Source organism: Malus domestica, chromosome 03, assembly GCF_042453785.1.
Source record: "Malus domestica chromosome 03, GDT2T_hap1".
NCBI classification, from domain to species: Eukaryota; Viridiplantae; Streptophyta; class Magnoliopsida; order Rosales; family Rosaceae; genus Malus; species Malus domestica.
The window spans coordinates 10,093,945-10,121,728 of record NC_091663.1 but is presented as its reverse complement, the minus strand read 5'-3'; the positions used below and the strand labels follow the sequence as shown (position 1 = coordinate 10,121,728).

At 40.5% G+C, this 27,784-nt stretch overlaps 2 protein-coding genes and 1 long non-coding RNA gene across 3 annotated transcripts; 1 reads left to right on the top strand and 2 right to left on the bottom strand.

Annotated features, from left to right (window-relative positions):
- The first annotated feature begins 1,442 nt into the window (after positions 1-1,442).
- LOC139194646 (uncharacterized) lies at positions 1,443-4,286 on the top strand. The gene is made up of 2 exons (XM_070819540.1): positions 1,443-3,447; positions 4,105-4,286. The coding sequence occupies exons 1-2, from the start codon at positions 1,443-1,445 to the stop codon at positions 4,284-4,286; spliced, it is 2,187 nt and encodes a 728-aa protein (XP_070675641.1).
- A 9,927-nt stretch (positions 4,287-14,213) lies between these two features.
- LOC103401460 (MLO-like protein 3) lies at positions 14,214-20,559 on the bottom strand. Its single transcript, XM_008340165.4, has 15 exons — positions 20,262-20,559; positions 20,079-20,136; positions 19,703-19,914; positions 19,468-19,584; positions 17,177-17,237; positions 16,836-16,930; positions 16,662-16,736; positions 16,443-16,534; positions 16,172-16,221; positions 16,042-16,082; positions 15,770-15,943; positions 15,626-15,661; positions 15,300-15,367; positions 15,092-15,152; positions 14,214-14,876 (listed from the first exon to the last, which is right to left on the bottom strand). Exons 1-15 carry the CDS (start codon positions 20,388-20,390, stop codon positions 14,499-14,501), a joined length of 1,647 nt encoding a protein of 548 aa, XP_008338387.3. The 5' UTR covers positions 20,391-20,559; the 3' UTR covers positions 14,214-14,498.
- Positions 20,560-24,013: 3,454 nt separating this feature from the next.
- Positions 24,014-27,573, bottom strand: LOC139194186 (uncharacterized). Its single transcript, XR_011578956.1, has 7 exons — positions 26,975-27,573; positions 25,860-26,148; positions 25,367-25,587; positions 25,039-25,257; positions 24,833-24,931; positions 24,660-24,740; positions 24,014-24,577 (listed from the first exon to the last, which is right to left on the bottom strand). It is a non-coding gene; the product is annotated as an uncharacterized lncRNA (long non-coding RNA).
- Positions 27,574-27,784: the final 211 nt, after the last annotated feature.

The window sequence follows — 27,784 nt, the reverse complement described above, 5'->3', positions numbered from 1 at the left end:
TGGTGATGTAGTCGCCGAGGAAGCCGGCCATGTTGATTTTGTATCTGTTGCTGAAGTTGACTCGACAACAAAAGATGACAATATCAAAGCAGCTTTGGCCGAATTGTTTCCTCGCTCACCGTCGGCCAACCTCCATTATTTAAAACCATTGTATGTGACGGCCCATATCGAGGGATATCCAGTTTCTAAAGTTTTTGTCGACTGTGGAGCTACCGTCAATATCATGCCTATGAACATCATGAAGGCCTTACGTCGCTCTAATGACGAACTTATTCCGTCAGGGATCACAATGAGTAGTTTCGTCGGCGACAAATCCCAAACCAAGGGTGTACTTCCGTTAACAGTGAATATTTCCGGTCGTACTCACATGACCGCCTTTTTCGTGGTTGATTCCAAAATCGAGTATAATGCACTACTCGGTTGAGATTGGATTCACCAAACCAGCTGTATTCCTTCCTCATTGTATCAAGTGCTCATTTTTTGGGACGGCAAATCGGTCACTGTTCACCCAGCTGATAGCCAACCCTTCGAAACTAACATGATCCAAGCACGGTATTATGATGACCACGTCGGCTACATTACTTTGCAAGGCTTCAATGATGAAGGACGGCCGACTCAGATTTCGGTTCAGAAAGCTATCGAGGTTGGCGCCGAGACTGTCCACCAGGATTCGGCGAGACTCGGATTAGCCAACTTCCTCCCCGAAGCTGATGTTTGACGCCGATCGGGAAGAACGTAGGGCCGCGGTTTCATCTACTATGGAACGACTGCTGGCCCATTGGTATACTATATCTAAACAACCAAATTCAGGCGTTAACCTTGTCGAGTTCCTTGCCGAATGAAATAATGGTCCTGTCTTATCTCTTGACAAAGTTTAAGCCGCCCCGGCCGAGCTCGAAGATCATCAGCCCCAAGTTAAGGACCCCCTGGAAGAGATTAATGTTGGGACGGCCGACGACCCACGACCTTTGTTTATTAGTGCTTTACTTCCCCAACAAATGAAGGACGAACTTCGTGCCTTGCTTATGGAGTTCAAAGATTGTTTTGCTTGGAGTTACCATGAAATGCCCGGCTTAGATCGTACTCTTGTCGAGCATGAATTACGTATTAAGCCCGGATGTAAACCTTTCCGGCAGCCACCTCGTCGATTCTCGACCGAAGTGCAACTCGACATCAAGGACGAACTGGTTCGACTTTTGAAAGCCGGGTTCATTCGGACAGCTCGATATGTGGAATGGTTGGCGAATATCGTTCATGTCTTAAAGAAGAATGGTGCACTGCGTATCTGCATAGATTTCAGAAATCTGAATTTGGCAACTCCCAAAGATGAGTATACAATGCCGATTTCAGACCTGTTAATCGATGCCGCGGCGAATCATGCGATCTTATCCTTTATGGATGGACATGCCGGGTACAACCAAATTTTCATTGCCGAAGCCGATATGCACAAAACTGCTTTCCGCTGCCCGGGGGCACTCGGCACTTACGAATGGGTTGTTATGCCATTCGGCCTCAAAAATGCCGGCGCCACATACCAACAGGCAATAAACACCATATTTCATGATTTAATTGGAACCATCGTTGAAGTCTATATCGACGATGTTGTAATTAAATCCAAACAACAGCGGACTTATGTGGATGATCTCCGACAGGCTTTCCTTTGTATGCGCCAACACAATCTCAAAATGAATCCTGCTAAATGTGCATTCGGTGTTTCGGCCGGTAATTTTCTCGGTTTCCTGGTACATCACCGTGGGATTGAAGTGGACGAAAATAAAGCACGTGCAAGCATCAGTGATCCACCCCCGACTACGAAGAAACAGCTGCAGTCCTTACTCGGCAAGATAAATTTTTTCCGCCGATTTATAGCTAACTCGGCAGGGAAAATGAAAGCGTTTTCGACGCTTTTGAAACTTAAGGACTCGGATACATTTGTGTGGACGGATGAGCATCAGGCGGCGTTTACACAAATCAAAGTCTCCCTCACGACTCCACCGGTCCTTGTTCCACCTCGGCGCGGTAAACCTTTCAAACTATATATCTCGGCGGTTGAAGAGTCCATCGGCTGCCTCCTTGCCCAAGATAACGATGCCGGACGAGAGCAAGCTATTTTTTACCTCAGTCGCAATCTTAATCAACCGGAGATCAATTATTCCGCCGTTGAGAAGCTCTGTCTTGCCGTGTTCTTCGCCGCCTCCAAGCTCCGGCATTACATGCTTCCGTCGGTCACACAAGTCATTGCCCAGACCGACGTTATCCGGTACATGCTTACCCGGCCAATCGTAAAAGGGAGAATTGGGAAGTGGACGATGGCATTGTCCGAGTTTAGCTTGCAATACGTGCCCCAGAAAGCTGTCAAAGGCCAAGCATTGGCCGATTTCCTTGCTCACCACCCCTCCCCCTACGATTTTGGGGACACCGCCGTCGAAATCGGCATGATTGAAACACGCGACAACTATTGGACGATGTATTTTGACGGTTCCAGTACTTCATCCTCGGCCGACGTTGGGGTTGTCATTCAATCTCCTAATCACGATCGTTGGTATTTTTCGCTTAAGTTGGATTTTGACTGCAGCAATAATCAGGCCGAATATGAAGCCCTTATCATCGGCCTTGGCCTCCTTCATGACTTGCGGGCCACCCGTGCCCTCGTCTTCGGCGACTCTGAGCTTGTGATTAACCAACTTAATGGGTCTTTCCGCTGCATGAGTTGTACCCTGGCACCCTACCACATGGTTGCCAGCTATTTGGCCGAGTCCTTCGATGGTATTACGTTCGAACATATTTCCCGGATCCATAATACCGACGCGGACGAGTTGGCTCAAATTGCCTCTGGTGCACAACTCCTGGGGGGCAAGCTAGGCCGAGAAATACCGGTGTTACGACAACTATACCCGGCCTTGGTTAACCAGCAAATCATCCGACGCGACGATGTAATACGCACTCGAGTCATGTCTTTACCTTCGTTGCTAGACCAACAAGACACTATAGAGGTTTGTACCGTCGAGGCAACACCAGATGATTGGAGAAAACCCATTATGCAGTACCTTGACAATCCCAATGGAAAACATAGTCGCAGGACACGAGTTCACGCCACGAACTATGTCACGTACCAAAACGAGTTATACCGAAAAGAGGAGGATGAATTGCTACTGCTATGCCTCAGACCCCAAGAGGGTGCTCGGGCGATCACAGAAGTCCATGAAGGGGTTTGCGGAGCTCATCAATCTGGACGAAAAATGCGATGGCTACTTCGACGACACGGTTATTTTTGGCCAAAAATATTAAAGGATTGTATCAAGTTTGCACGAGGATGCATACAGTGCCAGATTCACGGGCCTATACAAAGGGTCCCGGCCGAGTCGTTGCATTCGGTCATTAAACCATGGCCGTTTAGAGGATGGGCCATGGACGTAATCGGCAAAATCACGCCATCTTCTGGAGCTGGCAAGCACGCATGGATAATAGTCGCAACCGATTACTTTACTAAGTGGGTCAAAGTGAAATCATATGCCGAGCTAACATCTAAAGAAGTTTGCGACTTCGTGGAGGAACACATTGTGACCAGATTTGGCGTACCAGAAACGATCATAACTGACAATAGAACAATCTTCACAGCCGAGAGGTTTAAAGAGTATATGGCAAATTTGAAAATCCGGCTCGAATAGTCTACACTGTATTATCCACAAGCGAATGGGCATGCCGAGGCAAGTAATAAAGTGTTAATTGGCATCCTCGAAAAGATAATAAAAGAAAGGCCTGGCATGTGGCATTTGAAGTTGAACGAGGCATTATGGGCATATCGAACATCGCCCCGATCGGCGACTGCGACAACCCCGTACACATTAACCTACGGGCACGATGCAATGTTACCAGTCGAGTTAAGCATAAATTCGTTGCAATTAATTGAACAAAGTAGTTTGTTTAGCGCCGAATATAATCAGTCCATGAGACAGGAATTAGAAGATTTGGAAGAAGCGCGACTTGACACTTATAATTTACTGGTGGCACAAAAACGGATTGCCGAGCGAGCCTATAATTAAAAGGTGCGTCAGAAAACATTCGGCGAGGGTGAATTGGTTTGGCAAACGGTGTTACCCGTAGGACTAAAAGACCCTAGGTTCGGCAAGTGGTCGCCAAATTGGGAGGGGCCGTTCATTGTGCATAAAGTATACGGAAAATGGGCGTATCACCTTAAAGACCAGACCGGTGTAGTTCACAGATTACCAATCAATGGGAAGTTTTTGAAGAAATACTATCCGGTCACATGGGAAATGCGGGAATAGAAAACCAGTTCATTCAGATTGATAAGCATGTACAAAATGAGTAAGTCGATTGGTTTACATTCAAATACATTTAAGGTGAAGAAGGTAGAAGAGTGCCGAGCAGGGCCTTCAGCTCCAACCACCGCACCTTGCCCATGATGACCTCGGCCTGCCGATTCTTCTTGTCCAGCTTCAACCGCTCGACCCGTTTTGTGTTCGCCGCATACTCGGTCAAACAAACCTTGCCGCCCGACTCGAAGTCCTTGGCAAGCTCGGAGGCGATGGCCGACCGGCGTTTCGCCAATTCGGCTATTTGACGGTCGAGGTCGGCCAAGGCTTCTCCTTTAGCCTTTAGGGCATCAATCTTCAGACGGAGAATATCTTGAACGGCCATGGCAGCCTGCAAGTCTTGTTCGGCCCTTTGAGCGCTCTAAAAAATACTGAAAGTTTCTCGAACCCGCTCCAAGGCGGTTGACTTCCGAACGACAGCCTCGCCGCTCAGTTGACTGTCGGCTCCAAGGTCGTTCAGACAGGCACCCAGCACATCAAGACCCTTGCGCTCAAGGACTTGCGATGCCGAAAGCGACAAGACCTCTTGCAGCAGAGTCAGAGCAGTTGAATCAGCAGTATCAGTTGCGGCGACCGAAGGACCAGACCCTCCGGTGGTGCTGGACAAAAGAGCTTTAAATTCGACCTCTCACGAAGCCTGCACACACAAATCAGGTTAAGCTCAAAAGAAGTCATAAAAAAGATAGAAAGAAGGTTTCGTTTCTTTTAACCTGCCAAGAGAAGACCTCGGCCATGTCTCCAGGATCGTTGCTCGAACCTAAAGAACTCAATGGCCGAGCCCAGTGTCTTAGACTGCTTCTCAGTTCACGCGGCCGATGGAGGTTATCTACGTTCGATGGCCACTGAGGTGGCCAAGAAATATAGATAACGCCCTTCGGCGCATAGGATTTTTGATGAAAATAGTGTATAGGCACCTGACATTTAGTACTTTCCTCGTTTAGAATTCTAAGGCAGAAAAGTAATCAAGGAAAGGCGGTAGATGGCACTTACGAAGGCCGAAGCGGCTTCCTGGGAAGGAATATTGAGGTCCTGGTCCTGAGGATGAACAGGCGTTTCCGCCGTCGCCTCTGGCTCCTCAGCAGGTCGTTTGCCACGGTTGGCCGTGGAAGGGCGGACCGAGACAGCCGTTTCGAATGCAGGATTGAGATCCGGGTCCTGTAGAGGAGCAGGCGATTCCACCGCCGCTGCTGGTTCCCCGACCGGTCGTTTGCCATGGCCGGCTGTGGAAGGATCGACTGGAACGACCGCCTTAGACGTAGGAAGAGGTCGACGGCGGGGATGAGGGCGACTCGTCAATGGAACTTCATTGCTCCCCTCGCTCTCTTCCAGAACGAGGATCGAAGGTTTTGGATGTGCGGGAGATGCCCCCTCGGTCGCAGGGACTGCCTTTTCTAGGACAGGCGCAGCCTCGACCGATGGAGCTACAACTGGTGTCCCGACCTCAGAAACAGGCCGTGGTTGGACTATTTTTGCGGCCGGAGTTGGCTATTTCTCGACCAAGGTTTGGCCGACGGTGGGAGAAGAAGAAACGCCTGGAGTCGTCGCCTCCGTAGTGTGACTGAAGATGACGTGGATCTCATGTGCTCCTTTCTTTGCCAGCTTTTTGACCCGCTTGGCAGGCGGCAGAGGTTCGATGACCGGCTCGGCCTCTTGACGAGGCCGTTTGCGCAGTACAGCAGTCTTGGCCCTCTTAGCAACGACCGATTTCTTCTCGGCCGCAGCTGCAGCGACCACCTCCACCTTTCTCAACGGCCGACTACCTGAGAAAGTAAAAGAAAATTAGCAAGGCAAGTCAATGTACAAAATTGAAAAAAAAAAAAGTTACCTTGAGCTTGGGGGGCCGAGGCTTTCTTAGGCCGGTCACCGAAGAGTTTGTTCAACACACCTTCGACCGGAGCCCCAAAGAACTCCTGGGTATACTGTTCCCACCAGTCACCGAAGGTGTCAGTGCAAAGGGTTTCAGGAGTGGCCGGTCGAAGGCGGAAACTTTGGCATTGCTCTTGGAACTCCCTCTTGGCGATAATGCATTCCTTCTCCAAGGAGCCCGGTTCGCGCCCACGGCTTAAGACGGTTCGAGAGGAGAGAAGGGGGACCGGGCAGCCTTGGAGGTAGCCAAGCTGTCGAGCAAGGAAATTAGGATGGTACACTTCCCAGCCCGCTCATTTCCCATCACAGCCGAGAGGAAGATCGCGAGTAAGCACGAACGACCCCCAAGACTGACGAAGGTCGGCATCTTCGTCCGCGCCCCACATTGATGTGGGTAGCTTGATTGAGGAGGGATATTCTCGACGACGGCAGATCAAGAACTCCTCGTTGGAAAGGTCATAAAGGGCGAAAAAGTATTTGAATACCTCTTCGGCTTGGTGAGGGGGTGTTGGTCGGGAGGTCAGCTGAGGCCCAAGCGCTTCCGTTGGTGAGAAATCGACGATCGCTGGTCAAAGGGAGGCGAAATAAACTTGCACCCAGAGTTGAAAGACCCAGAGGGGACCGTTTTGGTATGGGTCGATCTTGTGAAGGGTCGTCTCAGCCAGGCAACAGAAGAGATGGGCCAGGATGTTAGGACTAAGTGCCAGGACGTGACCACTAGCCAGGGCCTCGGCCACCGGCATGTTCTCGACCAAGCATTTGTTCGATTTGGTACAACAAATGTACTTGTTGTACCAATAGAAAAGGAAAGCTTCATGTTCCCCTTCTCGCAGGGCCTCTTCTCCTCGGCCGGCAAAATGGAGATAGAGGGTGTTGTAGTTGAAGAAGTTCTTGTGAAGTTTCTGAACGTCTTCTTTTGAGGGGATGTGACCCTCGCGGCTCAACGTTTCAGAAGCCCGTCGGTCGAAAAGCGTCTTCAAGTCAAGATTCGACGGGTACCCGACGAGGGCAGCATCGATGGGAATTCCAGTTGCTGAAGTTCCCAGAATGGCGGTGACATCCAGAATGGTGGGGCCGATGGGACCAAGAAGGAGAACCATGGTGTTGGTGGCTGAACACCAAAAGCATAGGGCGGCTAGGAGAAGCTCCTTGTCGAGAACGACGTCCATAGATGAAAGGAGGATGACGTCGTAGATACCGAGGGCATTCCATTGCTCGCCGAAGAGCTTTTCCATTCGAACAACCCAAGCTGCCCAGGTTGTAGTGGTCGAAGGCCAGGAGCCTTGAGGTTTCGCCGCATCCCATCTCGACCATTCAAACCCTTGGAGCAAAGGTGATAGGCAATGCTCCTGAAGAAGTCCAGTAATGGCTGACGGTACTGCCACTTTGAAAAGAGGACCCAAGATTTGGTGAGAAGTGCTCATGTCACTTTCAAACCGTATGGTTTTGATTGAGCTTCGATCAAGAATCTTCTGACACTGATCACATTCCCTGGAAAGCTTAGAGATGAGGGAGGCCATTGTAGGAGGTTTAAAAGGTACGGTGAAAAAGGGGTTTTTCTGGGTTGGGGGATTTGGAGACGAAGACCTGGAAAAAGAACTGCGCTGGAGAACAAGAGCAAGAAATTTCAGAGAGATTTTGAAAGCGTAAAGTATGAATGAGGGATTCTCAGTATTTATAGGATTTTAGAAGGAAGGGCAATCGTTCGAAATTCAAAACAAAGGGCAAAATCGACCGAAGGAATCGCTGATCATGATGAACATTCAGGAAATGCAGTTGAGAAGACCGAGAGTCTCAGGTTTTGGGGGCGCACGATTGCGTGTGATGGCGAGATTAATGGCGAAAGACGTTTCGACGTCTGCACGATGACAAGCGGCTCGCGGATTGAGGTAGAGTGGCTAGGTTCAGCCATAAGGTCATGATTGCATGACGGTTCAGGTAGCCGCACGCCTTAGACGTCATTATTAGGGATTGGCCATGTTAGAAGACGCCACGTGGCGAGTTGGTTAGCAGGATCAAGATCGTGCAATCGTGCTCAATAAATGCGCCTTGGAAATAGAGCACTGGGGTTCTGAGGATTACATTCGCTTCTTCAAGGCCGAAACTCGGCCAACGAATTCAGGTCGAGGACCTCAGAAGCGAGGGGGCAATGTTTGGGCCCAAAATAATAGTTTGGGCCGAGTATAGGATCATTCTCGGCCTGGAAGGCCTTGCGATAAGAATGCCATGGATCATTCAGCACGTGGGCTTCTAAACCTAGGTCGGCTAGGTCACAACACAAGACAAGTCGAGTCCTAGTGCAATAGGAAGTCTCGGTAGGATTAATAACTCGGAAGCGAATCCGGCTCGGTTAAGGACTAGGTTCACAATCCTAGTGAAAATAAGACTGGTCGAGTTGGTGCTGATCAGGAGAAGAAGACCTAGTCCGAGTAGGGTTTTAACTCGACCTTGGGGGGAGCCGTTGCTATAAATAGAAGAGGCTGTGCATCATTCAAGGGCCCCTGCAAATCAATACAAAACTGCCCTGCGCAAACTCTCAATAACTTGAGATTTTTTCCTTCTTTTTCGCTGACACATCTTCCGTTGGCATCAACAGCACTGTGGAAGCAACCGGTGATATCTTAAGTCGGCATAGATAGCTCTGTCACCATAGAATCAGTCGATCTCGCAGTATCTTCCGTTGGCATCAACAGCACTGCGGCGAGAACGGTTGGTTACCTATCTAAGTCTCGGTCGAGGAGGATTTCCGGGTCCTTATTGATTGAGGTCATCTCATTAGCCTTCTCGGCGAAGTGAGGTGTTACAGTATATCGAGCTCGGCGCATTGCATGCCGAGTTGTTTTATGATTGGATACTCCCAAGTAGGATTTAGAGTTCGGCATTCGGATGGCTGAACCACGTTCACCATCAAGACTTATATCTGTTTTGAGTATTTGTGCCCTTACACTTTGGTGTCGATTCGGCGAGAGTTTACTCTGACGAATAACATCACTGTGATCGAATCCGACGACGACGATTCGTGAACTTCGTAAAGAATAGTAACCTTGTCTTCAGGTTCGAGAACCCAAGAGGTCGAGACGCGTTTCTTCCTCGGTCGCAATCGCAAGACGTAGAAGTCAGCCGCGCACCCAACGCAACATCAACAAAATTTACTCCTCGGCCGAGCTCGGCCAACGAGTTGGCACGCCCCGCATTCACCGAAGGACGTAGTTAGCTTATAGATTACTTGGCCTGCGCGCCACGTAGGCTTGGTAGTTTCTAGGGTCAACAATTACACAAACGACGATGATGGAGAAGAGGCAGTTGGTTCTTCAGGCGTTCGCCTCTCAGCTTCCTCCCGAGACTCCGCTCAAGTCTGTAGATCCCCCAGAGGATGCGGGGTTTCAGATCCTTACAGAGACCTTGGATCAGACTCTCGAGCAGAGGCTAATGACGTATGGTAGAGGGATGGGGAATACCCGATGGCGAGAACCTAGAGCCTCTTCATCATCGCAGTCAAAGAGTGTGGTGACAGCTTTGACAGCAGATGTGGCCGACCTTAGGATTGAGCTCGCCTCGTATAAGAGCCAAATGTCATTGATTGTATAGGCCCTCAGTTAGTCCGGCATTCGTCTCCTTGATCTTCGTCCCTCGTTGACATCCGAGCCCCTCCAACTCGAGCATGCCTATAACTCTGCCCCTTCGACCTCTAAGCCCATCCCCAACCTCGAGACCTTCCAGCCGCCTCCGAATGACGACCCTGTAGATTACGCCACATTATTTTCTTAGTTTTTTACTCCCTTACTTTTCAAACATTTTCCTTGTTCATACATTTTATATTTCTTTAAATAAATTATTTTTCTCTTCATTACATTTTTTAATTGCAATTTAATTTTATTACAAAATTAAAAAAACAGAACAAAAAATTAAATTTTAAAAAATATATAATTTTCTTTTTGCATGACGATACATTTGTCTTGCAAAATTCTAACGACTAACAATGTTTCGTTGCGCAAGAATAAACTGTTGTCGCGCAAAGTTTCAAGAGACGAATATTAGTCGTTCCACGTTTGTATCGTGTTATTTTGTGTGACGAAGGCTAAATCGTCGCGCTGCGTTCTTGCGACCAATACTATTATTCGTCGATCAAAGTCTTTCTGCACGATCTTTATGCGACGAAGTTTTCGTCGCTCAGACGTTTGTGTGACGGAAATACACTTTGCGCAACCAACTTTTGTTCGTCACGCAATTAGTTAAACGTAGTAGTGTGAATGCAATGGATAAATGCCGTGGTACTCGACAAACGTGTAGGAACCATTGAGCCCTTTTAGGCTACCATGATTTGGGAGATGCGTAGGTGGGTGTGTGTATATGGAGGAGACCGAATCATCCATGCAGGGACATTTATATTACGGGGCACAGTGCAAAAACTAATAATATGGCCCTTTTAACTAGGGCTGTAAATTGGTTTGAAATGACTTCAGAGTTTGTATTGGATTTGGCATTTTGGCTCTTGTTAGGCTTGTGAATTTGGTTTGTGAAAGAAACAAATAAGGTCTATGTTCGGCTCGATAAGAAACAAATTAAGTTTGAATGACATTGGTGTGTTTGGCTCGTAAAACTTGTGAGCATCTCATATTTTTCATGAAACAACTCGAACTAAAATACATTTAAGAAGTTTGTTTGCAATGAAAGGGCATGTTTGAGATTTTGTTTTCGAGAAATTGCGTTTAGGTAATTTTACCAAGTTTAGATTGGCCATCTTCAAGTTGACTTTACTTTTTAAGTTAGAGATTGAGATCATGTCCTCCATCTTCTTTAATTTCTAAAGAAACTACAAGTATGATAACCTAACCTCCCCCTAAGTTCCAGTCATCAATCTAATGAGAAAAAGACGTTTTTGTGACTCTTAAAGTACTCACTACAAAAGTTAAGCTCATTTGAGACGGACTTTTTAAGGGCTGATGTAGAACAATTTTCATTATTTTCTCGATAGCTACTGATTCTCAGTTTAGAATGTGAAACCATTAAACTCCTGTCTTCAAAAGTCATTATTGTCTGGCTTAGTTAAATCCTCAACTCATGTAATGTTTATAAAAAGAAAAAGTATTTGAATTTTTTAAACTCGCTTAAACTTGGTTCGTATAATATATAAGTAAGCAAAACCTAACTTGAGTCGAACTCGTAAAAAATTAAACAAGCCAACTACAATTCGTCCTTAGTTGAAAAAATCATTCATTTCATAAATAAAACTCATCACCAATTTTGAAAATAGAAAACATCAATCTTATAACTACAAGGGTACATTTGTACTTAAGGGTATGTTTGGGCGAGGAACTTCTAAATTTTTGGATCACAAAAAGTTTAATATGAGGGATTAAAAATGTACCATATAAGCATTACAAAAGGCATGATAAAGGGATTTGCAAATGATTACTTCGAATGAGCCATTTACAAATCCCTATCATATATGTTTGTAATGTTCATGAACGTATTTTCTGATTCCACCTATTTTACTTTTTGTGATCCATTTATTCATTCTTGTTCTAATTGCCTTGCAATTTGGAAGTCTCTCGTCCAAACACACCCTAAAAGGTATTTTTATACTAATTCAAGCAACTTTCACTGGAGTTTTTGATGAAAGCGGGTATGTGAAAGTGATTTTAAACCTTGGGACTACATGTGTAATTTCATAAACCTGAGAGAGTTATGTAAATACTTGATAAACTTCATGTGGTGTCCCAGTGGCCCAATAGGAACAATCCGAGTCAAATAAGGCTGAAAACTAAGCTCTAACATGTTTTTAATAATTTTCTTTCACAAGTGGGTCTCCAACTTTAACCATATGTTTTGTCGCACCAAGATTTGATTGATCGATTCCAATTTCTACACCAAAATGGTTGGTGTTTTCGGTCTACCTTTGGGCCTGTGGGCCTTTCTATTAATTGTCGTAAATTGGCAAAGGGCATTGCCCTTGTCTCTTATCTAGTACTACATGTTTGATTCTTCTAGCAAAGGTTTCTTTCTTGCCACAGTTTTTTATCTTATGATTGGACATCTTCGAGCTGATTGATGTTTCTTGCCCTGATGCATTTTTAAAGTCAATAATTTTGTATAAGGTTTGTCTTCTGTTTCCTGTATTGTAATACAACGATACTGAGGGAAGATGACTTGGACAAAGCCGAACAAAGGATCATCAAAAGTTAAGCAACGACTCTGTCATTTATGAAACTCGAATTTGAGATTTCTCACCTACAGGTAACGAGGAATAACACTAGACTATATTAGTAATGGTTTTTCTTTTGTCTTTTATTTTTTTAATTGTATGGAACACTTTTGGAATTCTTATATGAGGTTGATGTATAAGGCAGCACTCTCAATGAGACGCCACGTATTGTGTCCAACTCCGTGGGAAGGCTGCTCTATGTGTCAGCACTGACCTAGGAGAACAACTTAGCCCGGTTCATCTAAAGTCCTTCTCCCGAACAAGACTTTCACCTTTTGTCGAACTGGCATCAACGAAAGTATACCATTCGTAGATGTGTGTTTTATTTTTTATTTTTTTTGTCAAACCATTAGCAGATGTGTTCGCATGTAACCATTAGTTGGACCATTTAAATTTTGTTCAATCTCAGTCTTATAGGCTCAAATCCTTAAACCAAACCGTATGATTCTTAGGGTCGACCGGCTTGGCAATGAATTAGTTTAAAATGCCAAATTTCTCTTATGCAATGCCATTGCTTTATTTGGACTAGGGTAATCTTTTTCCAACAGCAAAATTTACACAAAGGCTCAAAACAAAGTATACACAATGAAAAAGTGGACCTTCCAAGCAAAACACAAAGAGCCCAATAGGAGTTGAGGCCCAAAACCAGACTGCTACCACCGACCCAACAAACGCCAGAAATCCAACCAAACAACGCTAGAGATAGAAGGAAGGAAGACTCTATCATCCAGTGAAGAGCACGTCTCTAATCGCAGCCACCAATTAGAAGAAGCCAAAGAAGCAGTGGGACTCCCACTGGCGAAACTGCCAACAAAGGCAGAGAGACGGTGGTGGTGGTGTGAACACTCGAGCCGGTATGGATACTAGAACTGTACACACCTAATGGACGGCAACAAATCGTAGTCAATAATGATTGCAGACTTGAGTTGAGATAAAATTGATGAAAGACAGAGCCAAGTAAGTGAGAACGAAGTGAATGAAAGGATAGATTGGAGTTGCGAGGATGGATGAAGGACGTGAAGATGGATGGATAGCAAGGATTAGAGGAAAGATAAGAACGGATTTGAGGGCTTAGTCAAGTAAGATCAACAACTATTGGTGTTGAAAGACGCTGGTTGGGAGATATAGCCAGGGGATAACAGTAATATAAAGTAAGGAAGGAAAAAGAAAAGAGGAAAAGGAAGGGACAACCACCGACCCTGGCCATAGCTAGGGCTGGTATCATACGAAATTGACGAAAGGGTAACCACTCACACCATGGTGAGAAAAATGTCATAGAGAGAGTCTCTCACCAAACGGGAGAGAAACGAGATTTCCTGTAATCTATGTTCATTTTTATTCTTTAAATTAGGAAATAGGGCAAACAAAACTAAGATCTCGTTTGAATGTGCTTTCAAAATGACTGAAAACGCTTTTAGAGAAAATGTTTTTTTGTTCCAAAAGCACTTAAAGTGTTTTATGCAAGAATCACATAACTGATGATTCTTTCAGAAAGCATTTAAGTGTTTTTTTTCAAAATTTATTTGCATTTTTACTAAGTATTGGTTCAAAAAACATTTTTACTAAAAATGTTTTTAATCATTTTAAAAACACATTCAAACGAACTCTACTTCTAGAGTTGCAAGCCAATTCTGTTGTTCCTAGCAAAACTTAAAATTTTACCTTATAAGCTGTTAATTAAGGAAAAGGACTGTTCTTGAATCGTTAATATAAGGAATCATTCATTCTTACACAAATCACAGACACATGTAAAGTAACTTAGTAAAATATGCAAAAGAAAAAGGTTTTACCCACATATCAAGCTGTAATTTATCTGCAATGATAAATTCTTATTACTCATGTAAAGAGCCAAGTATTTTACGTTAATTAATGGATACAAGCATTAAAAAAATATAATCTGGAGCACATCATAAGATTGGAAGTTACAATTTAAGGCTTATTAACCTTGAGGGAAAAACAAATAGAGAAATGTAGACTACCAATTATATAGGTATGCTAAAATTGATTAGAGAAACTCCAATCCTCTAATGGGCTAACCTATTTATCATACTTGCTTTTCCTTTTTTTTTTTTGGCCAAATAAAATGTTTAGGTTTAAGTTTGTGTTCTGGTGACCTCCGGCATTCCTATATGTACCTCAGTAGATGAAGCATTACTAGCTAGTTCAATTTCATTTTGTCCAACCCTTTCTTGATGATCTTCAACAATTTCTTCGTTACCATAAAAATTCTCAGTTTCTCTAGGGTGACTGTGGTTCATTTCGGCGAAAGAAAGTTGGGGACGATGAGAAGAAAAATCTGGGGAATTCATGATTTCCCAGCTGCTTCCCACCGTAGATGAATCTTCGTCATGACCAGATTGTGAATAGTGTGATTTAGTTTTCCTCTTTCTCTTTACATCAGCGTGCCACTGCTTTATAACATATGTTGTTTGCTCTTCAAGCACTGCTGCACTCTTGAAATTTGATCCCATCTGCATGCATAACCCGAGTTTAGGTGTACATTAACAAGGGTTATATTTTCTACTGATGTCAAACGATATGTTCTGCTATCAAACTGTTAACTTTAACCGCTGATGAATTAGATTTGCATTCGAATCTGTGATTCAGATTGATAGTTTGAAACAAAACATACATCTGACAAGAGAAAACAAATATATGCGCATATGCACGTAAAGGCATGCATTACCTGGGTCACTAGAGCATAGAGAGGAAGAGTAATGTAACTGCACATCACTTGGACCGTCACCCTACAGAAATTTGTCAACAATTTACTTTTAGTGGAACAATACTAAGCAGCATCCCGATTTGTACAATGACACACATATGTGCAAACTTGAGTCTGAATACGTAGATGAAGAGAATTAAAGTAGAGGAAGATGAGCGTTGGTACTCACGCTAAAACCACTCGTACAATTGTAATCTGTATGTGTTCATGGTAGCAGGAGTGTATCCCAAATTGTATCTGAAAATAATTGAGAGGAGAGGTAAGTTAGCTTTATCTTAATTTTCATTGAAACTCAGGGACTTTTATCTTTAGTACTAGTTCAATCAACTAAACATGAGTACTGTAGTTTTACTAAACAGTCTGACATGTTATATTGTCACGTTGTAAAAAATAATATATATAACATAAGAATATAGTATAACATAAGAAGTTTTTTGTCAATTGTTCACATTTCTAACTAAATAAAACGAACAAGTGAAGATTAATACGACATACCGTGACCCATATGAAGAAAGCAAGTTCAAAAGCATTCTGAAAAGTTGAATCATGTCAGTTGATTTCATCATAGTAATAACTGAAGTGATTAATTAGGCATTATTACGTACTCATACGGAGTTAAGAAAGAAGATCAATACTTACCATAAACAATGTGAGATGTACAAGAGTCAAGACGAACCGCGGTTGATTGAACCAGAAGTGACTGTCCTTCGGTTGCACCAGAGGAGCTCCTTGAATCACATTATGCTGGTCATGAAGTTGATGAGCCATGTTTGCCACTACTACTTCAAGTTTGGTTCCAAGAACTAGCACTATCTACGAGCGCATAATTCTTAATTAGCCCTTTAATTCATACAAGAATTAGTAAAATAAACCCACGATTAGAAAGAGCTAGTTTAAGATTTAGTGCATACAATTAGTGGCACAAATGATACCCAGAGATACACCTGCCAACCTGTTTAAGTTCATAAAATTAATTAATACCAACCAGAATTGAAACTTCTACGTTGAATAAGTAAATTAAACTGGTTTCTGCTTAATTACCATGCACGTCGAGGAGGATGAAGATGACGACTATAAACCACATGAAAGGGCTGCCAAGCGATGAATTTCACAAACACACAATTAGGAAGTTGTTATAAAAGGAGTCGTTGATTGAATATCTCACATAAATGGAATATGGACATACCGAATACATAGGTGACATATATTTATGTGAAAGATATGATTGTATGTTATCAGTATTTTAAATGTAGATAATAATAGAAAAAAAATTGACAAAAAATTAAAAAATAAAAAATTAACAGTTGGCAACCTGATTCCGACTACAGCTCTAAAATCATCCTCCAGTGATCGTTGTATATACTTTTGGAAATCGAATGCATTGTTGTTTGTTGGAAAATGAGTCTGCAAAATTTGTGAAAAACATAGTTTAGATATAAACTACTGAAATGTGAGAAACGAGAACTAAATAACAGTGAACTGAATAATATGGTTTTGTGTATTATTTGTTTATCCATTTAATTATACTCACCGAAACGAAACCATGACGCAGAGTGAGGTAGTCAACTTTCTCCACTGAATGGAAAAACTGCCGGAAGAAGCACCTCTGCAGAAAAACCAGAATAAAATAATCAAAATTTAATAAATAGTTAAGAGGTACCTCCTCTCTTTTACTAAACCATAAAGTGAAAAGAAATCAACTCACAATCCACAGTCCAACAGATGTTCCACTTCCTGTACAAGAACTCATATGTCTAAGAGCAAATGTTGTCTGCCTTGTAAACCTAAACCGATTAGGATCTACACCCAAAAGTTGAGTATTGAAAAAAAAGGGTTGGATTAGCTGCTTTATTTTATTGAAATTGGATCATGGAATAAATTAAACAAGTTAAGCTAGATTAGTTTACACAGAAAAACAAATTAAGACTACACCTAATCCAATAATCAATAACCACATCATTTAGTTTACATAATTTTGTTTAAAACTTTGGTCTCCCTAGCATTACCCAAAATTAAATTAAGAATTTATGTCATTGTTTATCTTACCATTTGCCACTTGGTATTCCACTGTTTGAGTTTCTTTTTCCCATGCTTCCCAACGCCTCATCTGTTAATTTATTTGAACACAAAACCAGTTACCCGAGTAGCCAATAAGTAAAAAAAAAAAAAAAAAAAAAACAAAATTAATAATAATTATAAAAAAAAGTGATCTGTCATTTAAGTAAGTAAATGCTAGTAAATCCTGTTGAAGCATAAATCGTGAACTGATGTGCCAAGTGTTTGTATTAATCCTAGCTTACATTGCTGGAGTAATTAGCTCAGGTTTAAATGTAATTTTACTTATTTAAGTCTTATAGGTCTTAAGTAAGTGAGGTGCCATGTTTCTTCATCTTATAGGATGTAAGTGATGAAATTGAGGTTTCACCAATGTGGGACAACTCTCAACACGCCCCAACACGTGTTGCGGATTTTCAAGCCTACACGTGGAAAACAACTGGATGACGTGGAGCACGTGTGGCCGTTTGACGGCACACGAGGACAACCTGCTCTGATACCATGATGAAATTGAGGTTCCACCATAAAACCAATTGGCAATATGGCGAGTAGCCCAAGACCATATAAGCACATAGCAAACTTTGTCTCTCACCAATGTTGGACAACTCTCAACAGTAAGATGGAAGACTGAAATTGCTTTGATGTAAACTTGAATACTGCCAAAACTATGTCACCATTAGAAGTGTGTGGGATTCTTCACACACTTGCTAGCAAGCTCATGCTGTGCGTGTGAATGAAAATTTGCAGTCACATTCTCTGCTTGCAGTTTCTCTCTCTTTCATCATTCTTCATTCTCTGTACTGTAACTTCTTCTTCTTGAAGAAGTTGTGAGGTTATTGCACACAAATCTCCCATTTAAATTCGAATTCTAACAAAAGCCTCCCAGGGGAGAGCAGAAGCTTCAGGATTAGTATGCCCTGGATTCCCGGACTCATTCTCGCCCTAATCCACCATGAAAATTCGAAATCTACAAAAACATTCTAGGAAAAGGCTCGTAATGATCTTCTTAACAATCACAAGGTGCTTAAGTAGCAGGATGGGAGTTCGGACTTGGCGAATGAGCTCATGCCGCGGGAGAGGAAAGCGGGGCTGGCTCAACGTTGAACTAAGAAATTCCTTCGGGGATCAGAACATTCTAATGCCGGAACAGAGAAAACAGGAAAGCTACAGGATCTATTGGTTAGATCTGACCCGAATGCTACTGATAGCTAAACATTTTGATCTGCTACTCGGATTGCAAGTCTAGAATATATGTTTTTAATGATTTTTCGATGAACGATTTAGAACGATTTAGAACACAACAAATTGAAGTGCCCGCCAGCTTGTGTACTTGCTACCACAATATTTTTATAATTAATTAACATGGAGTAACATAATATATATGTGACACAAATAGGATTAGAATAATATTGAAAAACTATATACTTTTCCTTTAACTATGAAATGACTTATGATTAATTTAAAATTGGAAGGGAATGTGTGTGATCCGAATCTTAATGCATTTTTTCTGCCTTTCAATTCTCAAAGCTTCCCCAACTGCCTCATGGGGTGCATGCAATTGACTTCACACACCCAAAAGTGCAAAATTTTCCATGTACAACAAGGACTTCGTTACCTAATTCTTTTGAGTTTCATGTTGGGATGCATTCTCGAAATCTTAAAAAAGTCAATGTGTAGAAATTTAAATAAGTTTTACTATTTTTAACAACCAGATTCTCAAACCTGGTCCGTGAAGGTGAGGTCATTGTTAATGGGGTGTGGTTAGGAGAACATTGGGTGCGATCTATAAACACCCAAAATGTTGTTCGTAGACAATTATTGAACGATCAATTTTTGTGCATGTTACACGGTTTTTACTCTCAACGTTGTTGGTCTAGCAGGATGCCTTTATTGGACAAAAATTCTATACAAAAAAAAGGACAACTCTTGCAAGTGGTATTTTCCACAATGGTGGATGTGTTGAGCACTTGCATGACGGTATAGATTTAAATTCCGTCGGTGACTAATCAAACAAAATCTATAGTTTGATAAAAAAAGAACAAAAGGGAAAGACAACTCTTGCATTTGTAGATAGAGACAATTCTAAAAGTACCATACACCTAAGTTAAAACATTTATATCAATTTGGTGGGGTAAGACCGTAAGAGCCATCAAACATTTTCCCATACAAATGTCAAAGGCATTATAGCCAAAAAAAAAAAAAAAAAAAAAAAAAAAAAAAAAAAAAAAAATATATATATATATATATATATATATATATATATATAAAGGTGCGTAGCATACCTTGGCCCTTCCTAAAGCCATGGTGAGAACACTATACACAATCTGCATAACTGCCAAAACAAAGATGAAGTTGTTGAGCTGATTGAGGCCCCCTTGAGTTATAAACGAGGTCTTTCCCTGCAAACCCAAATTTTTTTAATTAAATAAAACTAAATTAAAAGAGAAAATACAACTACCCTTAATTTTCATCCTAAAAATATAAATATAAATCAAAACAAAATACTTATTAACATACCTGGGTTTCACAGTGATCCTCACTGGTATCAGCTGCTGCAAGCATTCTTTCTACTGATATTTGCTCAAAACCAAGTGCTTTGGTGGTTTTTGTTGGTGCTTTTTTTCTGCAGGGAAGCATGGTATATGCAACTTTTGTGGGTATGCATATTTTGGATATGGATCTTTGTGATACTGTCAAAATTAGTGACATAAATCCCAGGAGTATAAGAACTGCACCAAAAAAATAAAAATTTGATTCAGCAAATTCTATAAATTATCAACTAGAACATACATTCTGCATTAAACCGCTGACGTTGAAAGAATAGTCAGAATAATTAGGATAGGCAAGTTCGATCATTTTTCAATGAATATACCAACAAACTGAAATAACTTACCTGATTTGAGCTTCTCTACGGCCTCGAACAAGGCTGTCTTTTTGTGAGTTTTGAGCCACTGCACCAAAACACATATGATCAAATTAAAGAAATTTTGAAATCAGTGAAACCACTTTCAAAAACCATATGACTCTTTTCAACAAATTTGATGGTAATATCTTACAAGGGGTAATATGTACATACTTTGCTAATGATATGGATCAAGTGCTCTATAAATAGAGAGAGAAATATGAACACAAAGCAAACTGCTGCCAAAGCCCAGGTGGGTGTGTCTTGAAGTGAACGGCTGGATGCTGATCCTCCAGAAGCCATAATTTCTATTTTTTCTTGGGGGAAAAATGGATCAGTATCAATGAGGAATTAATGAAAGAGATGAAAGAAAGCACATAGAAAATTTGTTCATTTAAATACTCCAAACAAATAGAGAAGAACAAAGGGATGAAATGTTCAAATCTTATATGCTGCCATGACTTTCAAGTCCAAGCAAAGCCGCACCTTGTGAAGGTCGTATCCATTAAACTTGGTTTGACACGCTTTATATATATATATATATATATATATATATATATATATATAATGAAGGTTTGTTTGAAGGGTTTTTCTGGTCCCATATTTTTTTTGTTGGATCTTAGGTCCCATTTGTCCCATTTGGGAACCATATTTTTCCGGTGGGTGCATTTTTGCTTGCTGATTCCTGTCTTCCTAACAAGTAGATGTGGCGGAAAACATTTACATGTCTTAGTCCTCATTGATTCATCTCTCCCTTAACAATTATAACTGTCTTATTCACTAACACTATCGCTCTACTAAAAATATTTTTTTAAACAAAATTGTACTAATGCTATCACTCTACTAAAAATACTTTTTAAACAAAACTGTGTAAGTCACGTGTTTAGACTTTTTACTTAATTAGTATGAGAGGTGTTTGTAAAAAAAGAGTACATGTTTAGATTTGAAACGTTTGACAAGAAGAAACTGAAAAGAATTGAGCAATTGTCTTTGTATAAAGACCCCACGTATATTAGAGAAATGCCAGCAAACTATGTGAAGGGCACTTGCTAATTCATGCTTGTGAATCATAAAAGGATTCATAACCACAACTGCTACATCAAAATCATATAGTAATTTAAATTAGTTTTTTGTTTCGACTAGTCATTCAAATTTAGTTCCCGATATCAAATTACTTACCTCTTGAAGTTATGGCCAATTATCGATTTTTCACAAGGAGGATTTTTAGGAAATAATATTTTCAATTTTCATTTCATAACTTTCAGGTCAGATTAATTTTTTTTTTTATTTTTGAATTTGGGTTTGGATTTCTGCAATTGGATTTGGATTTCTCAATTTGAGTAATTTGAATTTCTGAGAATGCGTGTTTGATTTCTGCAATCGAATTGGTTGGATTTTTGAGCATGCATGTTGGATTTCTGAGCATGATGTTGTCGTTTCATAGATTGAAAATTATACCCAAACTGTACCGAAATCTTGAAAAATTTTCAGGAATCCCGAAATTCAGGAATATCGAAATTTTGATTCGGTTTTAGTTTTCGAAATCCTATCCCGAAAATGATCGATTCGGGATTTGGGTTAACATTTTTGGATTGAGATCCTGGTCCGAACCACCCCTATATATAAAAATGATATAATTGTTGTTTTTTTAATTGTCTTTGCATTTATAATTTTACTTGTCTATATTTGAAGATGTCTTTCTATCTCTTTATTTCTTTGTCTTTCTTTCTTTCTTTCTTTCTTTCTTGGTACTTGTATCCTCCTTCTTTTGACCTCTCTCTTTCTCCCTCTTGCAAAAGTGCAGGAATTATGAAACTGATCTTGCTGAAGTGCAAAATTTTTTGAAACTGATCTTGCAAAAATGAGTGAATTGTGAAACTGATTTTATAGAAATTAATTTTTATGGTTCTGAAATTAGTTTGATGTTTTTATAGATATTGTAATTTTGGTTTGGTTAAGTAAGAAGTTCATTGGCGGCATGATTGGGATTTTAAAATTTTAGTGCGCTTGTTTTTGGGTTAGGTTTGTTGGAAATTAAGCTTTTGCCTCTCCTTAAAATGATTCAAAACTAGTTGAATCCTAAGAAATGTATTTTGTGATTTTTTTTTGTCACTATAATTAAGTAGAGCTCCCTGAATAAAGTCATACTAAATTTACTATAAAATACAAAAGTTGATTACGAAATACATAATTTTAGCAAATAACTTAAAATTCTTTTATCAGAATAAGTTCAAAACACATCGAAAAAATTAGGATTTTTTTTATATTGTTCTTGGAAGAATTATAATTGCATTCCCCGTTAAGGAGGTATACTTATTATGCCACTCGCAAATAACGTATCTTATATAGCCTCTCTCCCTCCAAGCGCTCCCTCCCTCCTTTTCCAGAAACCCAAATCGGCAGCCACCATAGTCGTCGGTGCCCCCCTATACTTTCAATAACCAAAAAAGAAAATAACTCATATTAAGGAAAGAAAAAACTCATATTAAAGAATGCGACCTTCACTCTACGATTTTTCAATCTTTTGGCTTTCGTTTTTGTTCGGAAGCATCTACTTTGAATTTGTTTCCGTTCCATGACTTCCATACACACCTTGCTGCATATTAATTCGTACTCTCCTCTTCCTCTAGAAGTCCACAACTTAAACGCCGGGCAAATTCTCATGTCTCAATTTCAGAGTCATTGCTTGCATATAATTCTCGGAATTTGACTGGTTAGAACTTAGGACCCAATATTAGAACACGTCTTATTCTGTCAATTGGAAGCTTTTCCAACAAGCAATTTTTCAAATTGTTCATAATAGAAGAGATACTGGACCTAATTACTGCCCATTCTTCACAGTACGTGGTCAGCTTAGCCACCATCAAATTCTTTAGAAAATTGGCTACAAATTTTGTCCAAAAAGAAAATCTTTCACATGCTGTTTTTAGCTAATTTTCAATATTTATAAAAAGGTAGTTATCGTCTACCTCATTATTATATTTTGTCAATTTGTCCCCTCCACATGTAAGACACTGCCAATTTTCCTTCTAAACATTTATTTAAGTCAATTACCACCTAAACTTTTATAATCAGCCCAAACTCTCGTTACAATTAGATTTTTGAATTTTCCAATCCAACATTCCATCTATTTTTATCACATATGTTCATGTGAGAAACTTCTGAGAGTGAGCAAGTCATTTTGTGCCCAACTAAGCATTAGATGGAAAGGAAGAAAGGTAGAAATTGTTGTAGGAATGGGTGAGGGACAAAATGACTTTTTTCTCGGAAGTCTCTCACTTGGACAATGCGTGCAAAGATAGACAGAATGTTGGATAGAAATTTTGAAAATCTAAAGACGGGGATTTTGCTAAGTATAAAAATTCAGGGGTTAATTAGTAAAAACAAAAGGACCTGGAGCAAAGCAAGAGATCACAGTAAGAATTATTTTCAAGCCACAATTTTTTTTTTATCTCCATGCACTACTAAATTAAACAGTTTGCACAATGAGGAAGATTTTGTCGCGCAAATCATTATTAGGTCGCACAAAAACTATGGCGACCAGAAAATCGTCGCGCGTATTTTGTTTCTCAAAGGTCGTGAAAAAAGACATTGCGCGACGAACAATTTCAAACTCGTCGCGCAAAAAAAAATTACGTGACGCTTTATTACTCGTCGCGCTAAAGTTATACGGACGAAGGTTTTTGTTGTACGATATAAAAGAGTACAAGTGCGCTTTGTGACTAGTTTGTCTCGAAAAGTTTACAGGACGAAAAATGTTAGAGGCACGTGGTAATACACGACGAAGTTATAAGACATGCTTAATTTTGCGCGACGACTAGTCAACATCGCGCAAGTGTAATTTTTATCAAAAAAAAAAAAGAATAAAAGGAAAATTAAAAAAAAAGATTTCATACTAATGACAAAAAAAAAAGGAAGCAAATTAATGAATAAAAAAACAATTTTTATTTATAATATAAATAAAAATGTACATACAAATATAAAGTTTTAAAAGAAAGCAGGAACAAAACTATGAAAAAAAAGCGGAAAAATCTATAGGAATGTCGTTCAAAGGATCTTGTTGCTGGTTAGGGACGGGTCGGAGGTCAATGGACCTAATTTCTGTGCTTGCTCAGTGTGGAAGGGTTGTGAGGGCGATGGTGCAGAAAAACCGGGGAGATATATTCCGGAGGAACTGAGGGCTTGTACAAGCATCGACATTTGAGACTTGTACAATGCTAGCTTACTCCTTAGGCCAGCGACTTCATGCGTCAAAGCCGTAACCTGGCCCTTTGACTACGAGGATGACGAGGCTCTACTCTCCCACCGCCTGGCATTTCCCACCCCCTGACAATAAGTCCCTGGCCTCCGACCGAAAGTCTGGTCCAATGTCTCTGTCACAATGTGAAACCCTGCATCCTCAGGGGGATAAACAGACTCAATCGGCGTGTCTGAGGGAAGCTGGGAGCGGACTCTTAAAGCACTGACTGACTCTTCTCCACCATAGTCGCCTTTGAAAAAAAACATGGATTATTAATAGAAAACAATTTGAAATAATTAGTATAAATGTTGAATGCATAAGAAATTACTTACATGAAGGGACTCGGTCAACTTATTCCCAGGCCGAACATAAACGTCAGCAAAGACGTCGATCTACGGAAATTTTGAACCTTCCTGAAATTGAAAAAGATAAGGAAAATGTTAGTAAGAAAAAAAAAATTTATCAGCGGCATTTTAAAATTGGAAATGAAAGATGTAATATATACCTTCTGTTGCGCCTCCATCCTATAAGAGAAAGGCCTTGAACCCGAATGGTGGAGAAGAGTCTTCTTTTCCCGATTGATCTTGTTCGCCTTTGCCTTCTTCTGTTATAAAAAAAATAAACATATTAGTTGTAATACTTAAAGAAAAAAAAAAACATTAGTAAAAATTAAAAAAAGTAAAATGAAAGAAGTCGTAATTAAAAACGCACCATATAGCCCGGCTCTTGAAAATGACCGCAAAGCCAAACCTAACTATCTTGTCGATCCTCCAACTCTTTTAGACAACCTTCCTCGAGAGCGACCTGCAGATCATCAAATTGCTAGAAACATTGGTGCAGGTCACTCTTCCACTGCTTGTAGCATTCGGAGAAGAGCCAATTGAGGTACGCGAACATGTCTTCGTCCATGTCCTCCAAATTGTAGTTTTTCTACAATGTAACAAATATTTTGAAAGTATTAGTAATAAATATAAATATATAAATTTTACATGAAAAGCATTAAAAAGGCAACGCTACTTATGGACAATTGGTTGCGTACCGTGTTCTTCGTCTCCTCCGGCATCGCCTTCCAAGACTTCCACTACATAGGGCAAAAGGTCCGCACAACATGCCCAATGTCATGGGCCAATGCACTATGCTGCTCCGCCGTTGGTGCTGCCCTATGTTGCTCATCGTATTCGATTGGGATACGATTGTTGGTCACCCGGGTGACCTTGGCCGTCTTTAATTGCCGACAAGGTCCCCGGGTGTTTTTCTTCGCTGTAAATAGATGAAAAATAAATCATTAACCCAAAACTAATAACATCCTACTAAAATTTCGGCATAACCTCCCCTATAATTAACACATTTCCCAAAACCCTGAAAATAGCATAAACAATATACGCATCCAACACAATGATCACAACAGTTTAATAAAAGGTTTGGAACGATGACAACTTTTTAATCCTTACATGACATAACTTAACAAATTGAACCTAAAATAACAAAATTCAGTTAACATGGGAATGAGGGAATGAATTAGGATTGTATACTTGGCCGTGTACCCAAGGCATCGGTTGTGGATCCTGATGGCGACATCTGGTCCGTAGTATAGGGGCGCCAGTGAGTACGTCGGGAGCTAACAAGCAATGCCACCGAAGAAGTCGACGATGCCTGTGCCTGTGGGACTGGAGGACTAACTGGGTCAATTGGATTGACCGGCCCATGGTCCATCTCTGTCGGAGCAGTGGTGGCAGTAGTAGGTGTAGTCGTCGGATTAGGTGTAGCCATCGGACTAGGTGTAGAAGTCATCGCCCTTCGGGTTCTAATGAGCTTTGACATCTACAAAATTGGTAATCAATTTGTTTTGTACACAAAGATTTAACTTCCCTTACACGTGCTAATAATTTCAACTTAAATTTAAAACTAAATTTAAAAACCCTAATTTTAAACCCAATTCAAGTTTGGCAGAAACAAAACTTAAAACTAATATACTATACACAAATTAATCAATTTAGATAGGATATAGACCCATCAATTATAACTTATAAGAAGAATCTAGCATAAAGGAGTAGTTGAAGGCAAAATCTAGTATGTACGTGCTCTGTGTGTGTTAGGGAATTCAAGTGACAAATAAACCACAAGCTAGCAATTTGGCTCCTCGAGGGTAGGCAGAAACCAAGAACATACACCCAATTTAATGGATGGAAACAAAAAAGTATGACACATATTCAATAATAACCATGGATACAAGCATCATAGCCAAAAAAAGAAAGCATTAGGCATCTTAGGAGTTACAAAGTCCAATATATCACACCAATACACACAACAGGTGCTATAACACAATTAAAACAAAGGGAAGCAGAGGATAACTGATAACCTTCTTTGCATCTCCCTAGAAGCAGAGATGATAACCTTCTATTTTCAAAAATCGAAGCATAATATTGGTCAATGAATACAATCAGAAAACTAATGAAAGAGAGTAACCAAAACATCTAATTCTGATATGCAAGCTCTCATCAAATGAACCTTAAAAAAGCAAGTCAACCACAACAATACCAAAATCCATAAGGCTACTTTCGAGCAGACCACTTGAGCTTGAAGTCAAACAACAATACTAGAAAGCAATGGAAGGTAACAAAATTATGGAAATAGTAATTAAAATTACCATAAAGTAATGCAGGTGACCAAAGTGTACGTCCAAAAGCTAGTGGATTGTTCTCCTGAAAATTGAAAAAAATCAAGAATGACAATCTTATCATATGAAAGTATTTTTGTTAAAGAATGACATTATTAGCAATGAAAGTATTTGTTGACAAAAAACCTCACCCGATATCCAAAAAAGATAAACAAATTTCTTCAAGAGAGAAAATAAATACCCATCTAGGACATAAGAACTTACAATACAATATCATTTTCCAGGAAACACAAATTTGGATGAAAAAAAAAATCCCAAATTGCTGAACCCTTTCTCCAGAAAACGAAATTTTGAAATATGAAAAATGCCAACTCGCTGAACCCATGTTCTAGATGTGTTCATTTCTGCATATTTTATGAAGAGAGCAACGTGCAATCACAGAGAAAACAAAAACAAAGGGAAGCACATGGAAGTTTACAGAACTAATCTCCGCATGTGCACTTTCCATCCTCAAACCTATGAAACCTATTGTTATCCCTCACTATGATAACCCTTCCTGAGCACTTGGACATAAACTTGATTGTAGTATGACAATCGCCACGAATTTAAGAACCCCTAATTTAAGAACCCTAAATCTAACCCCCAATTTAAGAAAACCTAATCTAACCTCACTGCCCAAAATCGTTGCCCTAATTTAAGACCTAAATCTAACCCCAATTAAGAACCCTAAAAACTCTAATTTAAGAACCTAGATGTAACTTCCAATTTCCGAACCCTAAATCTAACTCGACTGCCCTAATTCTAACCCCCAATTTGAAAAAGAAAAAAAATCCTAATTCT

Coding starts and splice junctions, on each gene's coding strand:
- LOC139194646 (XM_070819540.1), top strand. CDS start 1,443: ATGCACAAAACTGCTTTCCGCTGCCCGGGGGCACTCGGCACTTACGAA. Junction 3,448..4,104: donor CACGCCATCTTCTGGAGCTG/GCAAGCACGCAT, acceptor TGTTACCCGTAG/GACTAAAAGACCCTAGGTTC.
- LOC103401460 (XM_008340165.4), bottom strand. CDS start 20,390: ATGGCTTCTGGAGGATCAGCATCCAGCCGTTCACTTCAAGACACACCC. Junction 16,737..16,835: donor CATCTGTTGGACTGTGGATT/GTGAGTTGATTT, acceptor GTTTTTCTGCAG/AGGTGCTTCTTCCGGCAGTT. Junction 15,944..16,041: donor TATCATTTGTGCCACTAATT/GTATGCACTAAA, acceptor ATGCGCTCGTAG/ATAGTGCTAGTTCTTGGAAC.